The 23,602-nt window shown below is 38.3% G+C and overlaps 1 protein-coding gene across 2 annotated transcripts in view; it reads right to left on the bottom strand.

Moving 5' to 3' along the window:
* Nucleotides 1-23,602, bottom strand: part of TRPC1 (transient receptor potential cation channel subfamily C member 1) — a 69,435-nt gene that overhangs the window by 34,551 nt on the left and 11,282 nt on the right. The window contains exon 3 of one of the 2 annotated variants that reach the window (XM_087818058.1): nucleotides 15,814-16,016. In XM_087818058.1, coding sequence (XP_087674184.1) covers nucleotides 15,814-16,016 — 203 coding nt within the window. Of the gene's footprint in view, nucleotides 1-15,813; nucleotides 16,017-23,602 lie in introns of those variants that run through there. The other variant, XM_087818059.1, reaches the window with a different exon arrangement.

Raw genomic sequence — 23,602 nt, 5'->3', positions numbered from 1 at the left:
GGCACTAGAACCCTTCACAAGGGGCTCTAGAACCAACACAACCAGTGTTCTTACCACATTATAGCAAAGCCCAATTAACTGCATAAGCAGCGCGCACAAAGGGATATTTCAGCCCTAGATCCTGTTGGGGTAAATTCAACTTTGTGGAGCCAGCCCCCACACAGAAGCTCATATTTGACTCCCTCGTAGCCAGCTGAAGAAGCAACTGCACCCATGGAGAGGCCAACAGCACTCAAGACTCAACTTCAGCAGAAGGGCTCACATATACCACACAAAAAACATTCCTGGAGCACCCAACTCATGAGATTAGAAAGACTGCTCCTCTGAGCCCACAAGACACCTACTACATAAGGCCACCTTACCAGGCCATGGCAGACCTACCTAATACACAGAAACAAGTACAGAAAAATAGCCAAAATGGGGAGACAAAGAAACATGCCCCAAATGAAAGAACAGAAAAAATCCCCAGAAAAATAACTAAATGAAATAGAGGAAAGCAAGCTAGAGTTCAAAACAATGGTTATAAGGATGCTCAAGGAAGCTAGTGAGAACTTCAACAGCATGAAATGGCATAGAAACCATAAAAAATAACCAGTCAGAAATGAAGAATACAATGTCTGAAATATAGAATACACTAGGAGGGCCAGCCAGCGTGGCTCAGTGATTGAGTGTCGACCCATGAACCAGGAGGTCACAGTTCGATTTCTGGTCAGGGCACATGCCCAGGTTTGGGGCTCGATCTCCAGTAGGGGGTGTGCAGGAGGCAGCCAATCAATGACTCTCTCATATCAATGATGTTTCTATCTCCCTTCCTCTCTTTGAAGTATATAAAAACATTTTAAAAAAAGAATACACTAGAAGGGTCAACAGCAGGGAGATGAGGCATAGGGCTGAATCAGTGAATTGGAAGACAAGGCAGTAAAAAACACCCAAACAGAACATCAAAAAGAAAAAAGCTTTACAAAATGAGGATAGTCTAAGGGACCTCTGGGACAATATGAAGCATACATCCGCATCATAGGGGTATCAGAAGGAGAAAAGAGAGAGCAAAGAATCGAGAACCTATTGGAAAAAATAATGGCTAAAAACTTCCCTAAGCTGGTGAAAGATAAAGACACACAAGATGGATCCAAAGAGGCTCACACCAAGACACATCATAATTAAAATGACAACGGTTAAAGACAAAGGGAGAATCTTAAATTAGTTATGTACATGTGAGCTCCCCTAAGACTGTCAGCTGATTTCTCAACAGAAACATTTCAGGCCAGAAGGAACTGGCAATGAAATATTCAAAGTGATAAAAACCAAGGAGCTACAACCAACACTACTCTTCTCAGCAAGGCTATCATTCAATATGAAGGTAAAACAAAAAGCTTCCCAGACAAGAAAAAGCTAAAGAAGTTCATTACCACCAAACCAGTATTACAAGAAATGTTAAAAGTCCTTCTTCAAGAAGAGAAAGTAAAAGAAAAAAAAGAGCAGTTATAAAGAATAAAATGGCACCAAACACATAACTATCAATAATCACCTTAAATGTAAATGGATTAAGTACTTCAATCAAAAGACATAGGACAGCTGGATTAAGAAAACAAGACCCATCTACGCATGCTGTCTAGAAGAGACCCATCTCAGAATGAAAAATACACACCGACTGAAAGTAAAGGGATAAAAACGGATGTATCATGGAAGTGGGGGGAAAAAAGCTGGGGTAGCAGTACCTATATCAGATAGAATAAACTTTAAAACAAAGGATAAAATAAGAGACAAAGAAGGACACTACGTAATGACAAAGAGATCAATCCAACAAAAGGATATAACCCTTGTAAACATATATGCACCCAACACAGAATCATCTAAATATGTAAAGCAAATCTTGATGGATATAAAGGGAGACAATGAGAGTAATACAGTATAGTAGGGGATTTTAACACCCCACTGACATCAATAGATAGACGTCTAGACAGAAAATCAATAAGGAAACAGCAACCTTAAACAACAAACTAGATCCGATGGATTTAATTAGTATCTTCAGAACATTTCACCCCAAAGCAACAGAATATACAGTCTTTTCAAGTGCACATGAAACATTTTGTAGGACAGACCAAATGTTAGAACACAAAACCAGTCTCAGTAAATTTAAGACTGAAATCATATCAAGCATCTTCTCTGACCACAATGGTATTAAACCAGAAATAAATGACAAGAAAAGAACTGAAAAACACACAAACACAGAAAGACTAAATAATGTTACTAAACAATGAATGGTTCAACAATGAGATCAAGGAATGAATAAAAAGTTACCTGGAGACAAATGAAAATGAACACACAACAACCCCAAACCTATGAGAAACAACAAAAGCAGTCCTAAGAGGGAAATTCATAGGCCTACCTCAAGAGGCAAACAAAATCTCAAACCATCTAACCTTACACCTAAAAAAGCTTGAAAAAGAATACAAGCAAAGCCCAAAGTGAGTAGAAGGAAGAAAACAATAAGGATTAGAGTGAAATAAATGACACAGAGATGAAAAAAATTACAAAAGATCAATGAAACCACAAATGCTGGTTTTCTGAAAAACAAACAAACAACAACAACAATTGACAAGCCTTTAACCAGACTCATAAAGAAAAAAGAGAGAGGACCCAAATAAATAAATAATAGCAGAAATGAAAGAGGAGAAGTAACAACGGGCACTACAGAAATACAAAAGAATGTAAGAAAATATTATGAACAAGTCTATGCAACAAGTTAGTCAATCCAGAAGAAATGGATAAATTCTTGGAAACATACAATCTTCCAAAACTGAATCAAAAGAAACATAAAACCTGAACAGTCCAATTACAACTAATGAAATTGAAGCAGTAATCAAAAACCTCCCAGCAAACAAAGTCCTGAACCAGATGGCTTCACAGGTGAATTTTACCCAACATCCAAAGAACTAACACCTATCCTTCTCTATCTATACCAAAAACTTCAAGAGGAGGGAAGATTCCCAAGCTCATTTTATGAGGGCAGCATTATCCAAATTCCAAAACCAGATAAGACAGGACAAAGATAGAAAATTATAGGCCACTATCCCTGATGAAAAAAAATGCTAAAATCCTCAATAAAACATTAGCAAACCAGATCCAGCAATCCATTAAAATTAGCATACACCACAATCAAGTGGGATTTATTCCTAGGATGCAAAGGTGGTACAGTATCTGTTAATCATTTAATGTAACACACCGCTGCAGGGGTACTTACTGAAACGTAATGGGGCTCCAGCAGCAACGGCCACTGGGATATGCTGGACTCTCTGTTTTACTTTCTGTGACCGTTTAACTCTCTGTAGTCTCAGGCTTGGCTGACTACCCAGAAAACCGGAATGCCACCCAAACACAAATGTCAGCCCCCCAGGAAGATGGTTAATAGCGGTATAGTGTGACAACTGCCTGATGTAGTTAACTTAGAAATACATTGTTCCGGCTGGTGGTTTCCATGACTACCCACCATATGGTTTTACTACTAACTCCCCGTAAAAAGAAGACCCTGTCCTATGAGGGGTGTAGATTTTTTTCCCGGCCAGCCACCAGTGGGAACAGCTGTTTTGCCCATATATGTAAGTTTCTCCTATTAAATCTCTTATGAGTTTGTATAAGGTTATGTGTCAGTACTTCAGAATCCATCCTGAATTTAGACTTTAGGGGCTTTCCCCCAATAACCACATAAACAAAATTGAAGGATAAAAACCACATGATTATATCAACAGGTGCTAAACAAGCATTTTATAAGATGCAGCACCAATTTATGATAAAAACTCCCAGCAAAGTGGGAATAGAGGGAATACACCTTAACATAAGGCCATATATGACAAACCCACAACTAACATTTTATCAATGGGAAAAAACTAAAAGCATTTCGCTTAAGATCAGGAATAGAGACAGGGATAGCCACTCTCACCACTCTTATTCAACATAGTACTAGAAGTCCTAGCCACAGCGATCAATGAGAACAAGAAATAAAAGGCATCTAAACTGGAAACAAAAAAGTCATTATTTGCAGATGACATGATATTGTATATAGAGGGCCCTAAAGACTCCACCAAAAGACTAATTAGAACTGATAAATGAATTCAGTAAAGTAGCAGGATACAAAATTAATATTCAGAAATCAGTTGTACTTTTATATACCAATAATGAACTATCAGAAAGGGAAACTGCCCGGCCATGTGTGGCTCAGCAGTTGAGCGTTGGCCTAGGATCCAGGCGATCGGGGTTCAATTCCCCGTCAGGGCACATGTCTGGGTTTTGGGCTCGATTCCCAGTCGGGAGCGTGCAGGAGGCAGCCGATCAATGACTCTCTCATCACTGATGTTTTTCTCTCTCTCTCTCTCTCCTTTCCTCTCTCTGAAATCAATAAAGATATATTAAAAAAAAAAAAAGGGAAACTAAGGAAACAATCCCATTTACAACTGCACCCAAAAAAGCAAAATACCTACTGATAAATTTAACCATGGAGATGAAAGACCTGTACTCAAAAAATTATAAAGCAATAAAGAAAGAAATAAAATAAGAAACAAATATATGGAAATATATACTGTGTTCATGAACAGGAAGAATTAACATAATTAAAATGTCCATATTACCCAAAGCAAGCTATAGATTCAATGCAATCCCTCTCAAAATACTAATGGTGCATTTTCAGAGAACTAGAACAAATTATCCAAATATTTATATGGACCTACAAAAAGCCCCGAGTGGTCTCAGCAATACTGAGAAAGAACAACAAAATTGGGGGTATCACGCTACCTGATATACAAGGCTATAGTGGTTTCAGCAACACGGTACTGGCATAAAAACAAACACTGATCAACAGAACAGAATAGAGAGCCCAGGAATAAACCCACACCTTTATGTCAAATAACCTATCGCAAACGAGGCCAGAATATATAACGAGATAAAGACAGTCTGTCTATTCAATAAATGGTTTTGGAAAAATTGAATAGATACATGCAAAAACATTAAACTAGATCATCACCTTTCACCACACACAAGAATAAACTCAAAATAGACTAACGGCTTAAATGTAAAACTCAAAACCATAAAAACCCTAGAAGAAAATATAGACATGAAATCTCAGGCATTTCTCTTAGCAATATTTTTCTGATATGTCTCCTTGGACAGGAAAACAAAAGAAAAAAAATAAATAAATGGGACTACATCAAACTAAAAACTTTCTGCAGAGCAAAGGAAACCATCAACAAAACGAAAAGGCAACCTATTAAATGGGAGAACATATTCGCCAATGATACATCTGATGAGGGGTTAATATATAAAATTTGTAAAGAACTCATAATACTCAACACCAAAAGACCAAACAATCCAATTAGAAAACGGGCAGAGGACCTTAGTAGACACTTCTCCAAAGAAGATATACAGAAGGCTAGCAAACATTATGAAAAGTTGCTCAACGTCACTAATCATCAGAGAAATGCAAATTAAAACCACAATGAGATATCACCTCTCATATATCAGAATGGCTACCATCAATAAATCAACAAACAACAAGTGCTCTCAAGGATGGGGGAAAAAAGAGAACCCTTGTGCAACTGCTGGTGGGAATGTAGATTAGTGCAGCCACTATGGAAAAACAGTATGCAGTTACTTCGAAAAATTCAAAATGGAACTGTCTTATGCTCCAGCAATTCCACTTCTGGGAATATATCCAAAGAAACCCAAAACACTAATTTGAAAGATTATATGTACCCCTATGTTCACTGCAGAGTTATTTACAATAGCGAAGCTATGGAAACAACCTAAGTGTCCATCAATAAACGAGTGGATAAAAATCAGTGGTACATATATACAATGGAATATTAGTCATTAAAAAAAAAAAAAAAAAGAATGAAGTCTTACCATTTGCACAGCATGGATGAACCTAGAGGGTATTATGCTCGGTGCAATAAGTAAGGCAGAAAAAGACAAACACCATATGATTTCACTTCTGTGTGCAACCTAGAGAACAAAATAAATGAACAAACAACACTGAAGCAGACTCATGAACACAGAAAAAAACTGGTGGTTGCCGCAGGGAAGGGAGGTTGCAGGACTGGGCGACAGAGGTGAAGGAGGACTAAGCAGCAGGAACTGGTGGTTACAAATAGCCATGGAGAAGTAGAGCACAGGGAACACAGTCAACAGCACTGCGATAACTCCCTATGGTGCCAGGTGGCTGCAAATATCGCAGGAGCACTATGTGAAGCATATGGCTGTCTGAGCACTAAGCTGCACACCTGAGACCAGCACAAAATACCACTGACAGGAAAGAAGGGCAACCCAAACCCAAAATGAGTAGAAAGAACTAATAAGGGGCCAAGCAGAAGCAATGAGACAGAAAACAGAACAGAAATAAAATTAATGTTTCTTGGAAAAGATCAATAAAACTAAGAAGCCTTTAAGCTAGACTAGGGACCAGCAAACTTATTCTGCAAAGGGCCAGATAATAAATATTAGGCTTTGAAGGGAGTACTATTTAATTATATTTTTTGCAATTACTCTGTTCTGCTGTTACGCAGTAATAACAGCAACAGACAGTATCTAAATGAACGGGTGTGGCTATATTTCAATAAACTTTATTTATAAAAACTGTTGGTGGGCAGGTTTTGGCCTGAAGACTGTAGTTTGGCAAACTCTGAGTTACGATGGCCAAGAAAAATAGAGAAAACACAAATATCTAGAAGAAAAAAAGCCCTTCAGAGAGGAAGATGATTGTAAGGATTATGGACAACTTTATACCAGCTGGACAGCACAGACAACACAGATGAAAGGCACAATTCCTAGAAGACCACAAACTACCAAACCAGATTCAAGAGCAAGCAGAGCCCGGGTGTGGCTCGGCTGCTGGGGTGCCGTCCCGGCACCGAAGGCGCGGTCTCATTCCCGGCTGGGTCGTGCCCGCTGCAGGCTCAGCCCCAGCAGGGGCGTGCAGGAGGCGGCCGCTCAGCGATGTTCCTCTCCCTCTCCCTCTGCCCTCGCTCTAAAAATCAACAAAAATATTTTTAAAAAGGAATAAGGAGAAATACAAATAGCTCTGTATTAAGAAAATTAACTTAATAATTAAAGATCTAGATCAAGATGGCTTCAGTCATGAATTCTACCAAACATTTAAGGACTAATACCAATCCTAACACACACTGTCAGGAAACAGAGTTGGTGTAAAGGCGTCAAAACTCATTCCATAAAACCAGTGTATCCTGATATAAAAGTGAGACGAAACCTCAGAAGAGAAAGTTATAGAGCAGTATCTCTCATGAACACAGACAAAAATATTTAACACACCAGCAAACTGAATTCAGTAACACATAAAGTGAATTATATAACAAACCAAGTGAGGTTTATCCCAAGAATGCTAGGTTAGTCTGACATCCAAATATTAATTTAGCAACATGTTAATAAAAAATGAAAGCCATGTGATCATCTTAATAGATGCAAAAAAGATTTGACAAAAATTGAAAATCAACTCATAATTAAAAAGAAAAATTCTCAAAAACTAGAAATAAACTTCCTATAAAGGATATCAATGAAAAACTTACAGCTAACATCATACTTAAGAGCAAAAGACTTAATTCTTTCCCATTAAGTCCAGAACAAAGCAGAAACATCCACTCTTTCTGCTTGTATCCAACATCACACTGGAGGCTGTGTTCAGCGCAATGAGGCAAGAATAATTAAGGCTTAAAGAGTTGAAAAGATGTACTGTCTTTACAGATAACAATCATTTTTCTCCTGTTATTAAATTTACTGGGGTGACACTGGTTAATAAAATCATATAGGTTTCCAGTGTACAGTCTATGATACATTATCTGCATACTGCACTATGTGTTTACCACTCAAAGTTAAATCTTCTTCCGTCACCACGTATTTACTGCCCTGGCCTCCCCTTCCCTCTGGTCACCACCATACTGTTGACTGTGTCTGTGAGTTTCTGTTTGTTTGTCTTGTTTATTTGTAGCTTTCAGTTTTATATCCCACATATGAATAAAATCATATGGTTATAACATAATTATATATTACAAATCCTTAGGAATCTTAAAAAAACACCTATCAGAACTAATAAATGAGTTTAGCAAGATCACAGGATTCAAAACCAATATACAGTAATCTGTTTTATTTCTATATACTAGCAATGAACAATCTGCAAATGAAATTAAGAAAGCAATTCATGCACGACATTATTAAAACAAAAAAATACTTAGGAATAAACTGTGAAAAAGAAGTACAAGACCTATACACAAGACAATAAAATACTGCTGAGAGTAAGTAGGAAGATGTAATAAAATGGAGAGATATTCATGTTTGTGGCTTGAAAGATTCAATATAATTACAATGGCAATCTTTGTGACCTTGAGTTAGACAAATATTTCATGAGTATGACAACAAAACACAATCCACAAAAGGAAAAACTGATACATTGGACCTCACCAAATTAAAAGCTTTTAATCTTCAAACGACACCAAGAGGGAAATGAAAATACAAGTCACAGACTGGGAGCTATCACTTGCAAACGTACCTGATAAAGGACTTGTCTCCAGAATATACAAAAAATGTTTACAACTCAATAATAAGACAACTCAATTTTTAAAATGGGCAAAAAATTTGAATAGATACTTCATCAAAGAAGGTTTATTAATGGCAGAAAAGCACATGATAAGGATGCTTAACATCATAAGACCTAAAGGAAATGCAAATTAAAACAATTAGATACTACTACACTTCTGCTAAAACGGCTAAGATAAAAAAGACTAACAATATTGATGTTGGTGAGGACGTGGAGGAATCAGAACCACCATACATCACTGGTGAGAATGTAAAATGGTACAACCCCTTTGGAAAACAGTTTGGCAGTTACTTAAAAAGTTAAACATACATTTACTGTACAACCTAGTAGTTTTACTACTAGGTATCTACCAAACAGAAACATATGTCCACACAAAGACTTGTATATCAACATTCATTGCCAAAAACTAGAAACAACTCAAATGTCCATCAATTAATCAATGGATAAACCAAATGTTAATCCTTACAGTGGTATACTACTCAACAATTTAGAAGGAACTACTAACATATGCAACAATATGGATGATCCTAAAAAATTATGCTAAGTGAAAGAAGCTACAGACAAGCATTAGAAACATATTGCATGATTCTATTTTATATTAAATTTCTATAAAAGAAAAAACTAGAAACTATAGACAGAAGATGATCTGTGACTGCATGGGGCTGGGGATGGGAGCAGGGGTTGACCATAAATGGCATGAGAAAACTTATTCCAGTGATGAAAATGTTAGAACACTAGATTATGGAGTTGGTATATAACTATATACATTTACTACAAATCACCAGTCTTAATTTAAAAAAAAAATTTTTTTTTATTGATTTCAGAGAGAGGAAGGGAGAGGGAAAGAGAGACAGAAACATCAGTGATGATGAGAATCATCCATCATGCCTCCTACAAGCCCCCTGCTGGGGACTGAGTCTGCAACCCCGGCCTGTGCCCTGACCTGGAACTGAACCACAATCTCCTGGATCATAGGTTGATGCTCAACTGCTGAGCCATGCTGGCCAGGCCAGTCTCAATATTTTTTTAAAAAAATGCTTCTGAGGCCTGTGGAGTTATGTGATTATATTCTATGTAACTCTTTGTGGTTTTGGTTTAATCACACCAATATTGAAATATGTAATTCCATACTGTCCAAAGTACTTTTTTTTTTTTTAAATATATCTTTATTGATTTCAGAGAGAGGAAAGGAGAGGGAGAGAGATAGAAACATCAATGATAAGAGTCATTGATCAAGCCCACAACCCGGGCATGTGCCCTGACCAGGAATCGAACCCTGACCGCCTGGATCCTAGGTCGACGCTCAACCGCTGAGCCATGCCCGGCCGGGCTTTTTAAATTTATTATTTATTTATTATTTATTTGTTTATTTATTTATTTATTTATTTATTATTTTTTAAAATTTTTATTTTTTTTTATTTTTTTACCAAAGTACTTTTAAAACAGTAATTTGATATGGTTCAACCTAAATTTTCGGACAACCATAGAACTGGAGTAGATGAGGCAAGATTAATAACAGTCAGACAAAATTAATGAAACAGGAGAAACTTGCATTCAGCCTTCACAGATAGAAACTGGGAATGGAGATCTCTAACTTCAACATGGAACTGCCAGCCAACACTGGCACTTCAGTTTCCAGCCTAACAACTGCAGGTAAGAGTCACATTTCATTTTTTAAAATTTACTGGGGTGACACTGGTTACTAAAGTGATATAGGTCTCAGGTGTATGTCATAACCCATCATCTGCATATTGTGTTGTGTGTCACCACCCCAAGTCAAGTCTCCTCCCATCACCATTTATCCCCCCACCGCCTTCCCTCTGGTCATCGCAATGCTGTTGTCTATGGCTATGAGTTTTGTTTTTTCTTTGCTTAATCCCCTCACCTTCTTCATCCAGCCCTCCAACACCCCTCCCCTGACAACTGTCAGTCTGTTCTCTGTATCAATGAGTTTGTTTCTATTTTGTTTGTTAATTTATTCTGTTCATTAGATTCCACATATAAGTGAAACTGTATGGTAACTGTCTTTCTGACTGGCTAATTTCACTTGGCGTAGTACTCTACAGGTCCTTCCACACTGCTGCAAAAGGTAGGATTTCCTTCTTGTTTTTTTTTTTGTTTTTTTTTAATATTTCTATTGATTTTTACGGGGGTGGGGGGGACACAGAAAGATCGATGTGAGAGTGAAACGTTGATTGGCTGCCTCCTGCACGTGCCCTGACTGGAAATTGAACCAGCGATTCTTTGGTGCACAGGACAACATCCAACCAACTGAGCCACACCAGCCAGGGCTAGAGTTCCTTCTTTTTTCCAGCTAAGTAGCATTCCATTGTGTAAGTGGACCTCAACATTTTTTTTTCCCCCCCTGCAGTTTTGTTTTATCAGACATCTATGAAGACAGAGTTTGCAGATACAACCTTGTCAAGTCGTGAACTGCTGCAAAGTTCTGTGAAGTTTGAACAAGACCCATTTTAGAATATAGTTCCTTATTCCAAGCAGACGAGAGGTGTAACGTTACGGCCAACAACTTATACTAGCCATCCAGTTAAGCCATTTCCCAGCACAGATATGCAGCTTAATCACAGCTATTTCGTCTCTACAACGTGAAGTTCGATCGTCAGCTAATAGTACGTTTTGACTCCTGTGTATACTGGTGCATGCGATTCTTTGCCACCCTGGCTGTTAACCAGACCTGGGCTCTAAAAGCTAAACTTGATTTAAATATCATTCTAGGGGTAGGGCAGGCTCTGTGATCTGGACGTGTCCCAGCCACCACTATGCAAAATGCTGGTACATCTCCTCCTCTTTCCTGTCTTGTCTGCCTGTAACCTGTCTGTCATTGAGCATTTAGTAATGCCTGCTACGTACAGAAAGGGCAGGTACAAAGGAAATCCTTTGACAGTTCTGCTTCCAAGAAAGGTGAACATCAGATAATAAACTGAGGACAACTGAGTAATGTGTCACGACAACAGGCCTTTTAGAAACTTTCTAAGATTAGATAATGTGTCCAAGTGTACTTACCCAGTGCTCCTACTCTAGAATATTTCCATGGAGGGGAAGGGAGAAGAGGGATGGATCTGGGGATTCCCTTTAAGGAGTTCCACTTATTGGGGCTGCATCTCTGGGCCAGAAGCAAGTCCAGTAAAACGATCACGCCCTCTGCATCCTCTATTTGCCAACACTACAGATTTTCAACCAGCTCGTGTTAAGAGAAATAGCAGACAAGGAGACATCCTTAATGCAAGGTGGGAAAGGTCTTCCATCAGCCACAAAAAGAGGGACTTGACTGTGTCACCCTCACTTAATCCGGTAGAAAAGCTGGATCTGCGCCCCACCTGATCTTTCCTTTGACCCTGGTGTCCTGAGAGCATCCTTAGAGTGACTGCTTTGCCCCACAAGGAGAGATGACAACCCTGCCGGGACGCAGAGTTTTCGTAGGTTTTTCTGCACAGTCACTTTTCTTACAGAACCAGAACATTCAGCTCTCGAAGACTGGACAGGAGAATCGATACATTATTACACTCCTTTAAATATAAACCAGGACCCTTTGGGAAGGGTGTGTGTGTGTGTAGAAAGATCTGATGAAGCTGCTGACCCAGGTGGCCCATTTGGTCAGCGTATTCTGACCCCAGGCACCTGTCTACTGCTCAGTCTTGCGTACACAGTCCACAGCTTCAGTGTCGGCGCAAACTGATGAGCAGGAAAGCACAATGAAGAAATGAAACCATGGAAAATTAAAGGCAGCAATATCATCAACAAAATTCAAAGAGCAGTTTCCTTTTTTTTAAAAAAAACAAGAAAAGCACATTGTAGAAATAAAGAATCTGTACAATATTCTAATACTATCTGTACATAAAATTATATTACTTCTAACTAAGTTGAAAGGTCTCATTTGTAGAGTTTGGCTGGCAACACCAGAGGCCCAGAACAAAGAGCTTTTGAAGCAGAGCAGGCAGCAAGACCCTGGCCAGCACCCCTTGTGCCTGGACGAGAGCCTGTGGCTGTTGTGCGACTAGCATTCCCAGTTCTGTGGTTCGTGGTGAGGACCACAACTTTTTTATCCACTCATCTACTGATGGGCACTTGGGTGGCTTCCAAATCTTGGCTATTGTAAATAACACTACAATGAAATAGGGGTGCATATGTTCTTTTGAATCAGTGTTTCGGGTTTCTTTAGATACATACCCAGACGTGGAATTTCTGGATTAAGGCAGCTCCATTTTTAATTTTTTGAGGAACCTCCACACTGTTTTCCACAGTGGCTGCCCCAGTCTGCATCCCACCAGCAGTGCCCTAGGGTCCCCTTTCTCCACACCCTCGCCAGCACTTGTTGTTTGTTGATTTGAGAGACACTCTGATATGAGAGGGGATATCTCACTGTGGTTTTAATTTGCATCTCTCTCATCATTAGTGATGCTGAGCACCTTTTCATATGTCTGTTGGCCATCTGTACATTCTCTTTGGAAAAGCGTCTATTTAGGTCCTTTGCCCATTTTTTAATTGGTGTTGAGTTTTATAAGTCCCTTATAAATTTTAGATATTAACCCCTTATCAGATGTATCATTGGAGAATATGTTCTCCCCTTCAATGGGTTGTTTTTTTCATTTTGTTGGTGGTTTCCTTTGCTGTGCAGAAGCTTTTGAGGTTGATGCAGTCCCATTTGTTTATTTTTTCTTTTGTTTCCCTTACCCAAAGAGATACATCAGAAAAAAATATTGCTCAGAGAAATGTCCTAGATTTTACTGCCTATGTTTTCTTCTAGGATTTTTATGGTTTTGAGTCTAACATTTAAGTCTTTAATCTATTTTCAGTTTAATCTTGTGAATGGCGTAAGAAGGTGGTCTAGTTTCATTTTTTGCATGTATCTGTCCAATTTTCCCAACACCATTTATTGTATAGAGTATCTTTAGTCCATTTTATGTTTGTGCCTCCTTTGTGATGAGTCAATTGACCATAAAGGTATGGGTTTATTTCTGGGCTCTTTATTCTGTTCCATTGATCTTTATGTCTTGTTTTTATGCCAGAACCAGGCTATTTTGATTAAGGAGTCACACTTCTGACCAATGAAAATACTAGCCATTAAGAAGCAGATGTAGAACATCAAAGTGATAACAGTGGTTAGCTCTGTAGAGGGGAGGAGAATTAGGACTGGTCCAGAGACTTCCAACCAAAATTAAAGTTAGAAGTTTTACAAGGATTTAAGGATTTATTCACACGTTACTTGTATAACTAAAATAAATACTTTTTGATAAAAGAATTCCATATTCCTAAGATTACTCTAGTATCACAGATTACTGATTTTCTCAGTGCCAACATCCTACTGTTTTGGGAGATACGTACTAGGTTTTATAAATTCAGCTGCTTTCAGGAGCACAGTGGGTAATAATATGAGTAAAGCTGAGTGTATATGCAGCATATAGGCTTTCAAATTCAAAACTATAAAAGACATTGTACAGATTAAACAAGGCACTTCTGCAAATTAAATATAACTGGCAGTCCATTACTTTGCTATCTCTCCCAATCTGTGTTTCTCGACTTTTTAAATTGCCTTCCTTTAAATAGTAAGATTTCAAATCTCCTTTAAAGTTGTTTGAAATTTCATATCCCATCAAATCTTGAGACTAAAACCAAATCACAACAATTATATTACTGGAAATGTTCTTCTAAACTCAATGGCCCACTGCGCTTCCCTAACCCATTTAAAATTATTGTCCCTAGACCTTACCCTCACCTGAAATGTCACCGTCTCAATCGCCTCACTTCCCTAACGCTAACACTGGCTCTTCAACTTCACAGTCTCATAACTCTTGTTAATTGCTTTTTTTAGTCTCCTTTTCTTCTGCAGGTCTACTTAGTAATTCCGGAAAATGACTTTAGTCAGGACCTTTGACCTTTCCTCTAGCATCAATAACAAGCTCTCAAACTCTTCTGCAAATATACCAAACCATTTGCAGTTCTCCAAATAAACCACAATCACACAATGTACTTTCTGTATAAAATGGCTTTCACCTTTTAATTCTTATTCATACTTAAAGACTGAGCTCAAGCCACAGCTCTTCTAAAGCTTTCAGAACAAGTGTTTCCCCACCTCAAACCAAGCAAGGGAGTGTTCTTTCCAGCCCCAACCTGTCACCCATGGTGCTTCAACTACAAACATTTAACAAGCATACTACTTGGAAAATATTTATAGTTAATATTAAGAAAAGATTTTAAAACTAGAAGAAGCCTTAAAGATCATTTCTTCTTGTCATTTTACAGATTAGTCATTTTAAAACAAAAAAGGTAAATGATATAGTCAGCTGTCAACCAGATCTTATAAAAAAAAAAACAAACACATAGATCTTACTGGAAAATAGAAAAAAATTCCAGTTTGACCTCTGCAAATAAACATTAAATTGATATCCAGGAGACTTTCTCAATTTATGTATTTGTGATTGTCAATCCATCAAAGATCTGTTTTTAAGATGAAGAAAGAGGTTGGATATCTTATAGTATTAAAGCTAATTTCATATACACTGTACAACAATCTTCAACTGAAAACAGCTTGTCAACTGTATGCCTGGGCCTTCCAGACCACGTATTTCATAGTAAATGCTATACTTGATACTATTTCAAATATACATATATGGAGAGATGGGGGAGCTTATGCTGAAAATCAGAATCCCAAGCCTGGCCAGAAGCACACACCTATGCAGCATGCGCGGCCCTGCGCGACCGTCCAGGATGGGGCACTTTCTTGTTTATTCATTCCTCAGTCCTTACTATTTTCAACTGGGAAGAGTGGGAAGAGAACCAGACTTAAATATGTAGTGTGAGAGGGGAAGTAAGAGGCATAATAGGTTAATGCTTAGATAGTAAACAATTTTTGTTACAAAGAGATAGGAAGTGGTATCTCTACCCCTTCTACTACATGGAAATTCTCTTACACTAACAAGCTCTGCTTCTAAAAAGCAAACAGTGCCCCTAGCTCCCACAGGCAGGAGTATGAAATAAACTTTATTCATAATGTGAAGTTTCCTAATTATTCATCACCTACTAAACATTTCTAAACAATGCTGAACCCACTGTTTTAAGCAAAGGAGCTAGGAGTTTGGCTTTCATAAGTCATCCCACTTCCACAGTTCTTAAAAGCTACATAGAAGGAACAACAATAAAAAACCTTCACTGACATACATCTTACTGCATCACACATTTGTCAAAACATCTTAATTTCTAACCTGGAATGTCGGAGGCTGTCCTTTTTGTTTTTTGCAGAACACATTGTGCATTCACAGCCAACCGCATGGGGCTTGGGGAGAGACACATCCTGTTTTAACAGCATCGTAAGGATTTCATAGTTGTTACGATGAGCAGCTAAAATGACAGGTGCGACATCCATAGTTGTTGAATACTCAGGATTCTGAATTTGCTCCATTAGTTTCTGAAAAATATTTATATAAGTGTTCAAAAGTTATTTGTGACTTCAGAAAAACATAATTATTTGAAGAACAAAATAGAAAAAATTGGAAGGCACAAAGAACAATTATTTTAAGGAACATGAAAAAATAGGCAGAGCATATATGCATGAAAAAAACTAAAAATTCCACCTGTGTGGCAAACCTTGTTACACTGATAGCAATGAAGCTGCTTGAAAGGGTAAGTAAATAGGAAGCACTCTTTATTTTGTATAATTCTCTGCATATTCTCCATCATTACCTATATCACTTTCGTTACAAATGCACAAAAACACTAACAATCATAGCTACTATAGACACTTTGCACTTATCATCTCATTTAATCCCCACAGTATCCTGCAAAACTGAACAGTACAATCCCCAAGAAGAAACCGAGGCTCAGAGAAGTTAATGTGTCTGAGGCACACAACAGAAGGGCAAACTGCAGAGCAGAACTCAGATCTTCGTTACTCCAGAGCCCGAGCTCCTCCACTACACGGGCTCACGGGCCTGATGATAGCAAGACAGGAAGGAAAAACATTAGCAAACAGAGAATCAGGGTTAAGTAAAAAGGCTGACTATTGTATGACTGTTGCGTATTTTCACTTTTTCAGAGGTTCCCCTGAGAGTTGTTTTATTCCATAGTATAAGCTGATCAAGTTCACAGTTTTATAGTTTTTATTAACATTGTAAAAGTAGCATGCACACACACTATAAAATATCTGAAAAACATAGAAAAGCAGAAAGCATACAAATGCCCATAATTCCTACTACCTGAAAACCATTTTATAGTCTTTTCTCTACCATACCTCCTTTAAGGACACCTTTGGCATAAATGATTTGGCACCAATAATTTAAAAATATGGTCTCTAATATTTTGAAGATCAAGGACACCTTTAATAATCTCATAAAGCCAGAGTCCAGAATCTTCTGGAAAAAAATCATGTACAGAGTACTGCATGCAATGTAAGGAATTTCACAGACCGTATTTTCAAGGTATTTTATTTTGCTAATTTAAATAACACTACCACAAACATTGTTATGAATACAGCTTTTAGGGTTTTTTTTGAATTTAGAATTATCACATTAACACAGAGCCCCTGAAGTGGAATTACCGCTCAAAAGGCCATAAAGTTTTGAAGCTCTTGATAAATATCATCAAAGCCCTTTAATATCTTATGTTACCAATAATACAGGAATGTACCCATTTTACTCTTGAGTTTTACTCACCAGCACTGGGAATGATCACTCCCAATTTATGAATAAAAGAGTATCATGAAATACTTACTTTCCTTTGATTACAGGTAAATTTTAATATTTTCTAACATACTTATCCTTTTTTGGCCCTCTTTTATAGTTTATATACTTCCCATTTATTTTTGGGGGGATTTCAAATTAATACATTTATTTAAAATTACAGAGAAATCTAAAAACTTAGCCCTTTTCCCGATTATTGGTTATAAAAAGAAGAAAATTATATTCAGTGCCTTAAGAGAAAAATGGTCTTCATTTTCCCTATGAAACATATTTAACTATATGAAAACACAAGCGATAGATGAAAGTTCATAATTTCATCTACACGCTAAAAAAAGCTGTATGTGAAGTTAAAATTTATTAAATTTACTAAATTTATTAAAAGACAAATTTGATAAATAATAGAGAATGAATTTACTAAAATGGTTAAAAAAAAGTACATAAAATATTTGACACTGCGTGTCTACAAGTAATAGGGCTGTTAAAATCTGATCCTGCTTCGCTGGGAGAATTCAAACAAAGGCTTTTTTTCTGAGCCTCACAAGCTTCCACTGGCAGCGGTCCCGGCAATGCAACAGCATCCGTGGGCTGCTCCCACACCCTGCAGGGCACCCCACCCTCCACGCGAGGAAGTAAGTGGGTTCAAGGCCAGAAGCTGGAGTAGGTACACAAAATACAGTCGCAACTGCAGGGCAGACGACAGAAAGCCCAACAGGGTATAGATACTTCTGATCCTCTGGACAGGGGCTATATTCTTAGCCCTTTTTTTCTCTGTTCCTGCGCTTTCTTACCACCAGTTAAACTAGTTCACACCCTCTGGAGAAAGTCACACACAAACTTTTTAATGGTCTAAATTTGAGTAAAATATTTCAGTTAATACATGATAAAGTATGTATTTAGCAGAGTTTCTCACTGTTCTAACATAATGCCGGATCATCTACAACAAATTTATAATTCTTCCTTAAACAATACTTTTCTTCTGAGTACAGCCAGTTTACACTCCAGCAGTTATTTAAACTGCTTGTTTCACTACATCCTTACTAATAACGAATGATATAATTTTTAAATTTTGATATACAACAAATATCTCATTTTTAAACTATAAGTTATTTGACTGTTAATATCTTCCTAATTACAAAAACCATTAAGAAAAATAAAAAGAGTAAGGAAAAAACCCTTAATTTGGCAACGAGATGGCTGCTACTGGGTAACATTTTGCTACCTTTCCATACAGTCCCTTTTCTATGCGTGTTTTTAACCTTGGATCATATTACATATATAGTTTACTATTCTCATGTTTTTCACTTCCTATATCATATTTTTCCACGCTCCTAAATATTCTTTAAAAAGTGCCACTTTAATATATATGTAATTATTTATATTCCCAACCTTCTATTTTGAGATATTTAAGTTTTTTTCACTGTTACAAATACGATTACAATTAACACTTTTATGCACATTTCGGACTATTTCATAGGCAAATTCCTAGAGGAAGAAGCACCAGGTAAAATAATATGAACATCTGCTTTTGCGAAAGTGCTATTCAAAACATCCCTTGTATCAGTGATTATTAGTATTATTTTTAAATGTTGGCTAACTTGATAAGCTAATATCAGTACCTTGTATTTGATTATCAGTAAGGTTTAATTTTTTTCCCCCTGAGTTTTCATGTCCTTTTCTGGTTTTGGTGGTTTTCATCAATTTGTCTAAGATTAAGGTTATGAACCTGTGATACATGCTGCAAATATCGTTTGCTAGTTATCCACCTGCTTTCTAAATCTTGCCTGATGGCCAAATTCCAGAATTCTAACTTCTATACAGCTATTACTTTTATGTTTAGCAAGTCCTTCCGCTACGATCAGTTAAACATTCACCTACATTTTCTTCGTTTTATGGTTTCACTGTTTACATTTAAATCTTAAATTCATATGGAAACTGATTTATATTTTCAACTTAACCTGCAGAATGTTCCAAACTAAAAGTACTGGTGCAAACTGACAAAATTATGGAGATATCATTAATTTAAAAAGGCTTCCTGAAAGCAATGTTATTCTTGCAAGTGTCTACTTACTTTAAAGCAATATTTTACAGAGTAAAAGAAATCTATTTCCTTAAGACAAATTTGGGGGAAGAAAAAGATGGCAATGGGGCAGGAGATTTATTTTGGTTTAAAATTCCAAATTAGTACTGACTACTACAGCTGGTGGTGATCGTTTGGGTCGATGATTAAGTGGTTATCAACAGCCCCCACTACTGCAGAGTCCATGCCACCAAAAGCGCATCTGTGGGCTTTAAAAGTTAAAAAAGAAAATGGGGACTAAAAAGGCAAACTATTTATTTTACTAATTTGTAAAGAAAACTTTTTTAAATGTCAACTGTATTATATACAGGAATACTGAATTTTCAAAAATTTAGACTGTCCAAAAAATACCGTTTCCTGCGTTGGCAGCGCCGCTGCGGAGGCGACGCGCCCCCCCCTTCGGCGACATGGGGGCGGTGACACTCGGGGTGACGGGGGGGGGGGGGGGGGGGTGCGGCCGCGCCCGCCCCCTGCCGGCCGGGCCGCGGGTGACACGGGGTGACGGAGAGGGGGCTGCGGCCGCGCGCTGCCCGCGCAGGGTCAGGGCTGGGCCTGGTTGTCACGATCCCGCCCTTGCGCTTGGGGCCAGAAGAGCCGTGACATTCCAAACCCGTGAAGAAACTGCCCGGAGCTGCCACTGCGGGCAGAGAAAGGCGTCCGGCCCAGCCGGCGGTCATCAACGCGGCCATGGCGGCGACACGGGGACAGGTCATCTCCAAGGCGCGCGGCCGCCAGGCCGTGGGGTCTGGAAGCCGCCCACGAGCCGGGGCGCGGAGCCCAGCACCGTCCTAGAGACGGAGGCAGGGGCCCGGCGGTGCCGCCCGCGCAGGGGACAGCAGCATCTACACGCGGTGTCACTACACTCGGACACGGAGATGTCAGGTTTTGGGGTTTCTTTTCTCTCTCTTTTTTTTTTTTTTAAAGGAAAACCATGAAGGCAGAAGGTAAACATGGGGATGAATAATGATTTAATCCAAGAAAATGCCCTGATTATTTTCAATCTGTGTATTTTTAAACTGTTATAATCTTTATCAACTATTTAAATCAACATTCTCTTAAAAATGAAACTATACTAGATCTTTAATATTCTTCATAGCTGGAAGGAATAAAGGTTTTATCTACTTTATCTAGATGTCAAAAAATAGGACTAAAAATGACAAACTTCATCTGGATGTCTAAAAAGTAGAATAAGCATCCCCCAAACAGGGTTGGGGGCCATATTCAATCCACTACTTTATCCCCTGAAGCTTTTCAGGTTCATTGGGCTATAGCCCATTGTTCAAAGTCTAGCATTATTATTATTGTTCTGCAAACATTTCTCTTAGGTTTTTAGTTTTTACTGTATTTGGTCAGGTGAAGCAAAAAAACAAAAAGAACATGTTCCTTACCACGTAACATTTCATTTCTGATTTTAAATTTTAACCTATAAAGCTAACTATAGGATTGCCACTGCTCTCAAAGTCAAAATACCAGGCAATTCTGGCCATCTGAGATATAACGTCTCCCAAAAACACCATTCTGGGTGGTCACAAACTAACTTCAAGGGCATTATTTCCCAGAAGGAGCTGCCTCCTGCTGGAAATGATGGGTATTGGGTTTTCCCAAGCACACCTCAGTCTTTCCTGAGTAAGAGCACAGCCAGACTAAAACAAACAAGTGGGGAGAAAGAAAAAAATAATTGCTAACAGTTGACCACTGAAGAGAGAAAGTATCAGTATATCATTATTCACACACAGCAGTGTGAAGCCATTTAATGCAGGGACAAACATGTTTAGTTTCAGGCTACGTAAAGCAAGGCAAAATGATTACATTCTCAACGATTCCCACTTACAATGGTAAAGTTAAATTATATTCAGATACACTATTTGGTAAAGAATAAAAAAAGATTCATATCAAACTTTCGATTCTAAAAGGATAAGCTTCAGGTATAAAAATATTTATGTAAAAAAGCCATGTAAATAAGGAGTTTCCACTGACTTACTCTGCATAAATGGTATGTTACTTAATAAATCAAAGTCGTTTCTGAAAAGAATGTTTTCAAGTATTTAAAAAATATTTATAGGTATACAAAATGTCCTTAGTTTTGCTTCCCAATTTCTCACAGATATTTGACCATTCCTTACTAAAACCTATTCAATTATATACTTACTATGTATTAATGAGGTCGCTATCTTCCTTCTCACCTCAGAATTTCCCACATTTCACACTCTTTCCTCTAAGCTGGGAGTGAGAAGCCACTTCCCTTCCGAAGCTGAGCAGGCCACCTCGGTGCTCCTCAGTGCCCTCTGCCCTCCACGGGGCCTCCGTCCTTCCCTCAAGGCACACCAGCCTGGTGCGCGCCTCCCACAGGAACCACTTCCTCACTCTCTGGTGACCTGACTTCATGCTCTCTTCTTTCCACTCACGTTTTCTTCCTCTCACTTGGTCCAACTTCTCAAATCCACGTGCATCATTTCCTTAGTTCTACTGATGCCAATTTCAAAAATTCATTTTCCTTGATTTCTAAGCGACATATTAAAACTGTTTCTTTGGTTTTCACAATGCTGCAGTACCCTAACTCCTTTCATGACACCCTTCCCTTTATCAACACAGATGTCCCCAGTCGTCTGCTCTTCTCCGCTTTCTCTCTGGAGGTGGGGGCACCTCCCCGTGCCTGTGACTGCTGCGCCTCTCAGCCTGGCCACTGCCTGGGGATGAACTCTTCATTGGTAACTGTCTGCTGGAGGGGGCCTGAGAGCCTCGAAGTAAACAAGGCCAAACCCGAATTCACATTTCTCTGCCCCAAGACTGACTTCTATACTTAACTTCTGATTTTTCTTCCATCCTCCTAGTCACCCATTTTTAAGATTTCCAAATCATCTTGGGCTCCTTCTCAATTCTCCCCTCCAAAATAAAACACTCACTAAATTCTGTCAATTATAACATTTCTCACATCTGCCATTCCCCCATTCTTATAGCCACTATTCCAGTTCAGGTTTTAACCTCTTCATAGGCAAACTGCTCACCGAGCTATAGCCTTCCCCACTGGCCATTTTCTCATGTACACTGAACACAGCCATTAGAGCAGTTTTTCTAAAATACCACTGGACCATCACATCCTTTCTCAAAAGTCATTTAATGACCCCACTATCTATCATATAAAACGCAAATTCCTTAGCCTGGCAGTCAGACCTTCTCCATCAGTTTTCTTTTAGTTGTTTTTCCAGATACTTCCCGCTACTATCCACCCCAAATACTTTGTTTAAAAAGGCTAAATCAATACACAGTCTCAAGATTAACATTGCACATGCCTTCGTTTACATTCCTCTCCACATCCCCTGTTCCTACCTACACGTTTTTGAGACTAGTTTTGGGAACTCGACAAAAGCATGAACTCTGGAGCCAGAATTTGGGTTCAAATTCCAAGTCTGCCCTTTATATAGTGACTTTGGGCAAGTTACTTAACCTTTCTGTACCTTGGTTTCCTCCTTTACAAAATGGAGATTTTAATAGTACCTATCTTGTAGGAATACTGTGAGGATTAAGAAATTGAATACATTTAAGGTTCTTGGCACACAGTAGTATTATACACATATTAGCAATTATCAAGGTTTTCAAAACTCAACTGACACTCTTCCATGAAACCTTTCTTGATAGCTCCAACCCACAGTGATCTTCTCTTTTCTGTGTTTCTGAAACATTTACCGTAAGCCACAAAACTTTAAATATAAAACAGGGTGTCTCAATAGTGGCACTGTTGACAATTTAGCCAGGTAAATCTTTGCTGCAGAGGCTGTACTGAGCATTGTAGGATGTTTGGCAGCATCTGTGGCCTCTACTCAGCAGATGCCAATAGTAACCCACCCCTTAGCTGTAAAACCAAGTATGTTTCCAAACACTGCCAAATGTCCCCTGGGAGGCAAAAGTGTCCAGTTGAGAATCATAAGTATAATACAAGACAAAATACAGGAAAACACTCAAAGCAATATACAAGGTTCAAGTATATTACACTTAGCACTTATCAAATACACTAGTTTTTTTAAATGGCTTGACATTCATATGTGCTTTCACTGTCCAATTAGTTTTAATATCCTTTAGTACGGAGCTCACGTTTTATTTATTCATTTCCACAATCACACCCAATCGAAGGCCTTGGACACTGTTGATTGATAGATAGGATATAGGTAACCTGAGACGGACATAATGAACTGGGAAGAGCATGAAAATTGCAATGAGATGATCAGATTGTACCTGAGAGTT

The sequence above is a fragment of the Miniopterus natalensis genome, chromosome 6, assembly GCF_054644295.1.
Source record: "Miniopterus natalensis isolate mMinNat1 chromosome 6, mMinNat1.hap1, whole genome shotgun sequence".
NCBI classification, from domain to species: Eukaryota; Metazoa; Chordata; class Mammalia; order Chiroptera; family Miniopteridae; genus Miniopterus; species Miniopterus natalensis.
The sequence above is the reverse complement of the archived record's forward strand: the minus strand, read 5'-3'. Positions and strand labels throughout refer to the sequence as shown.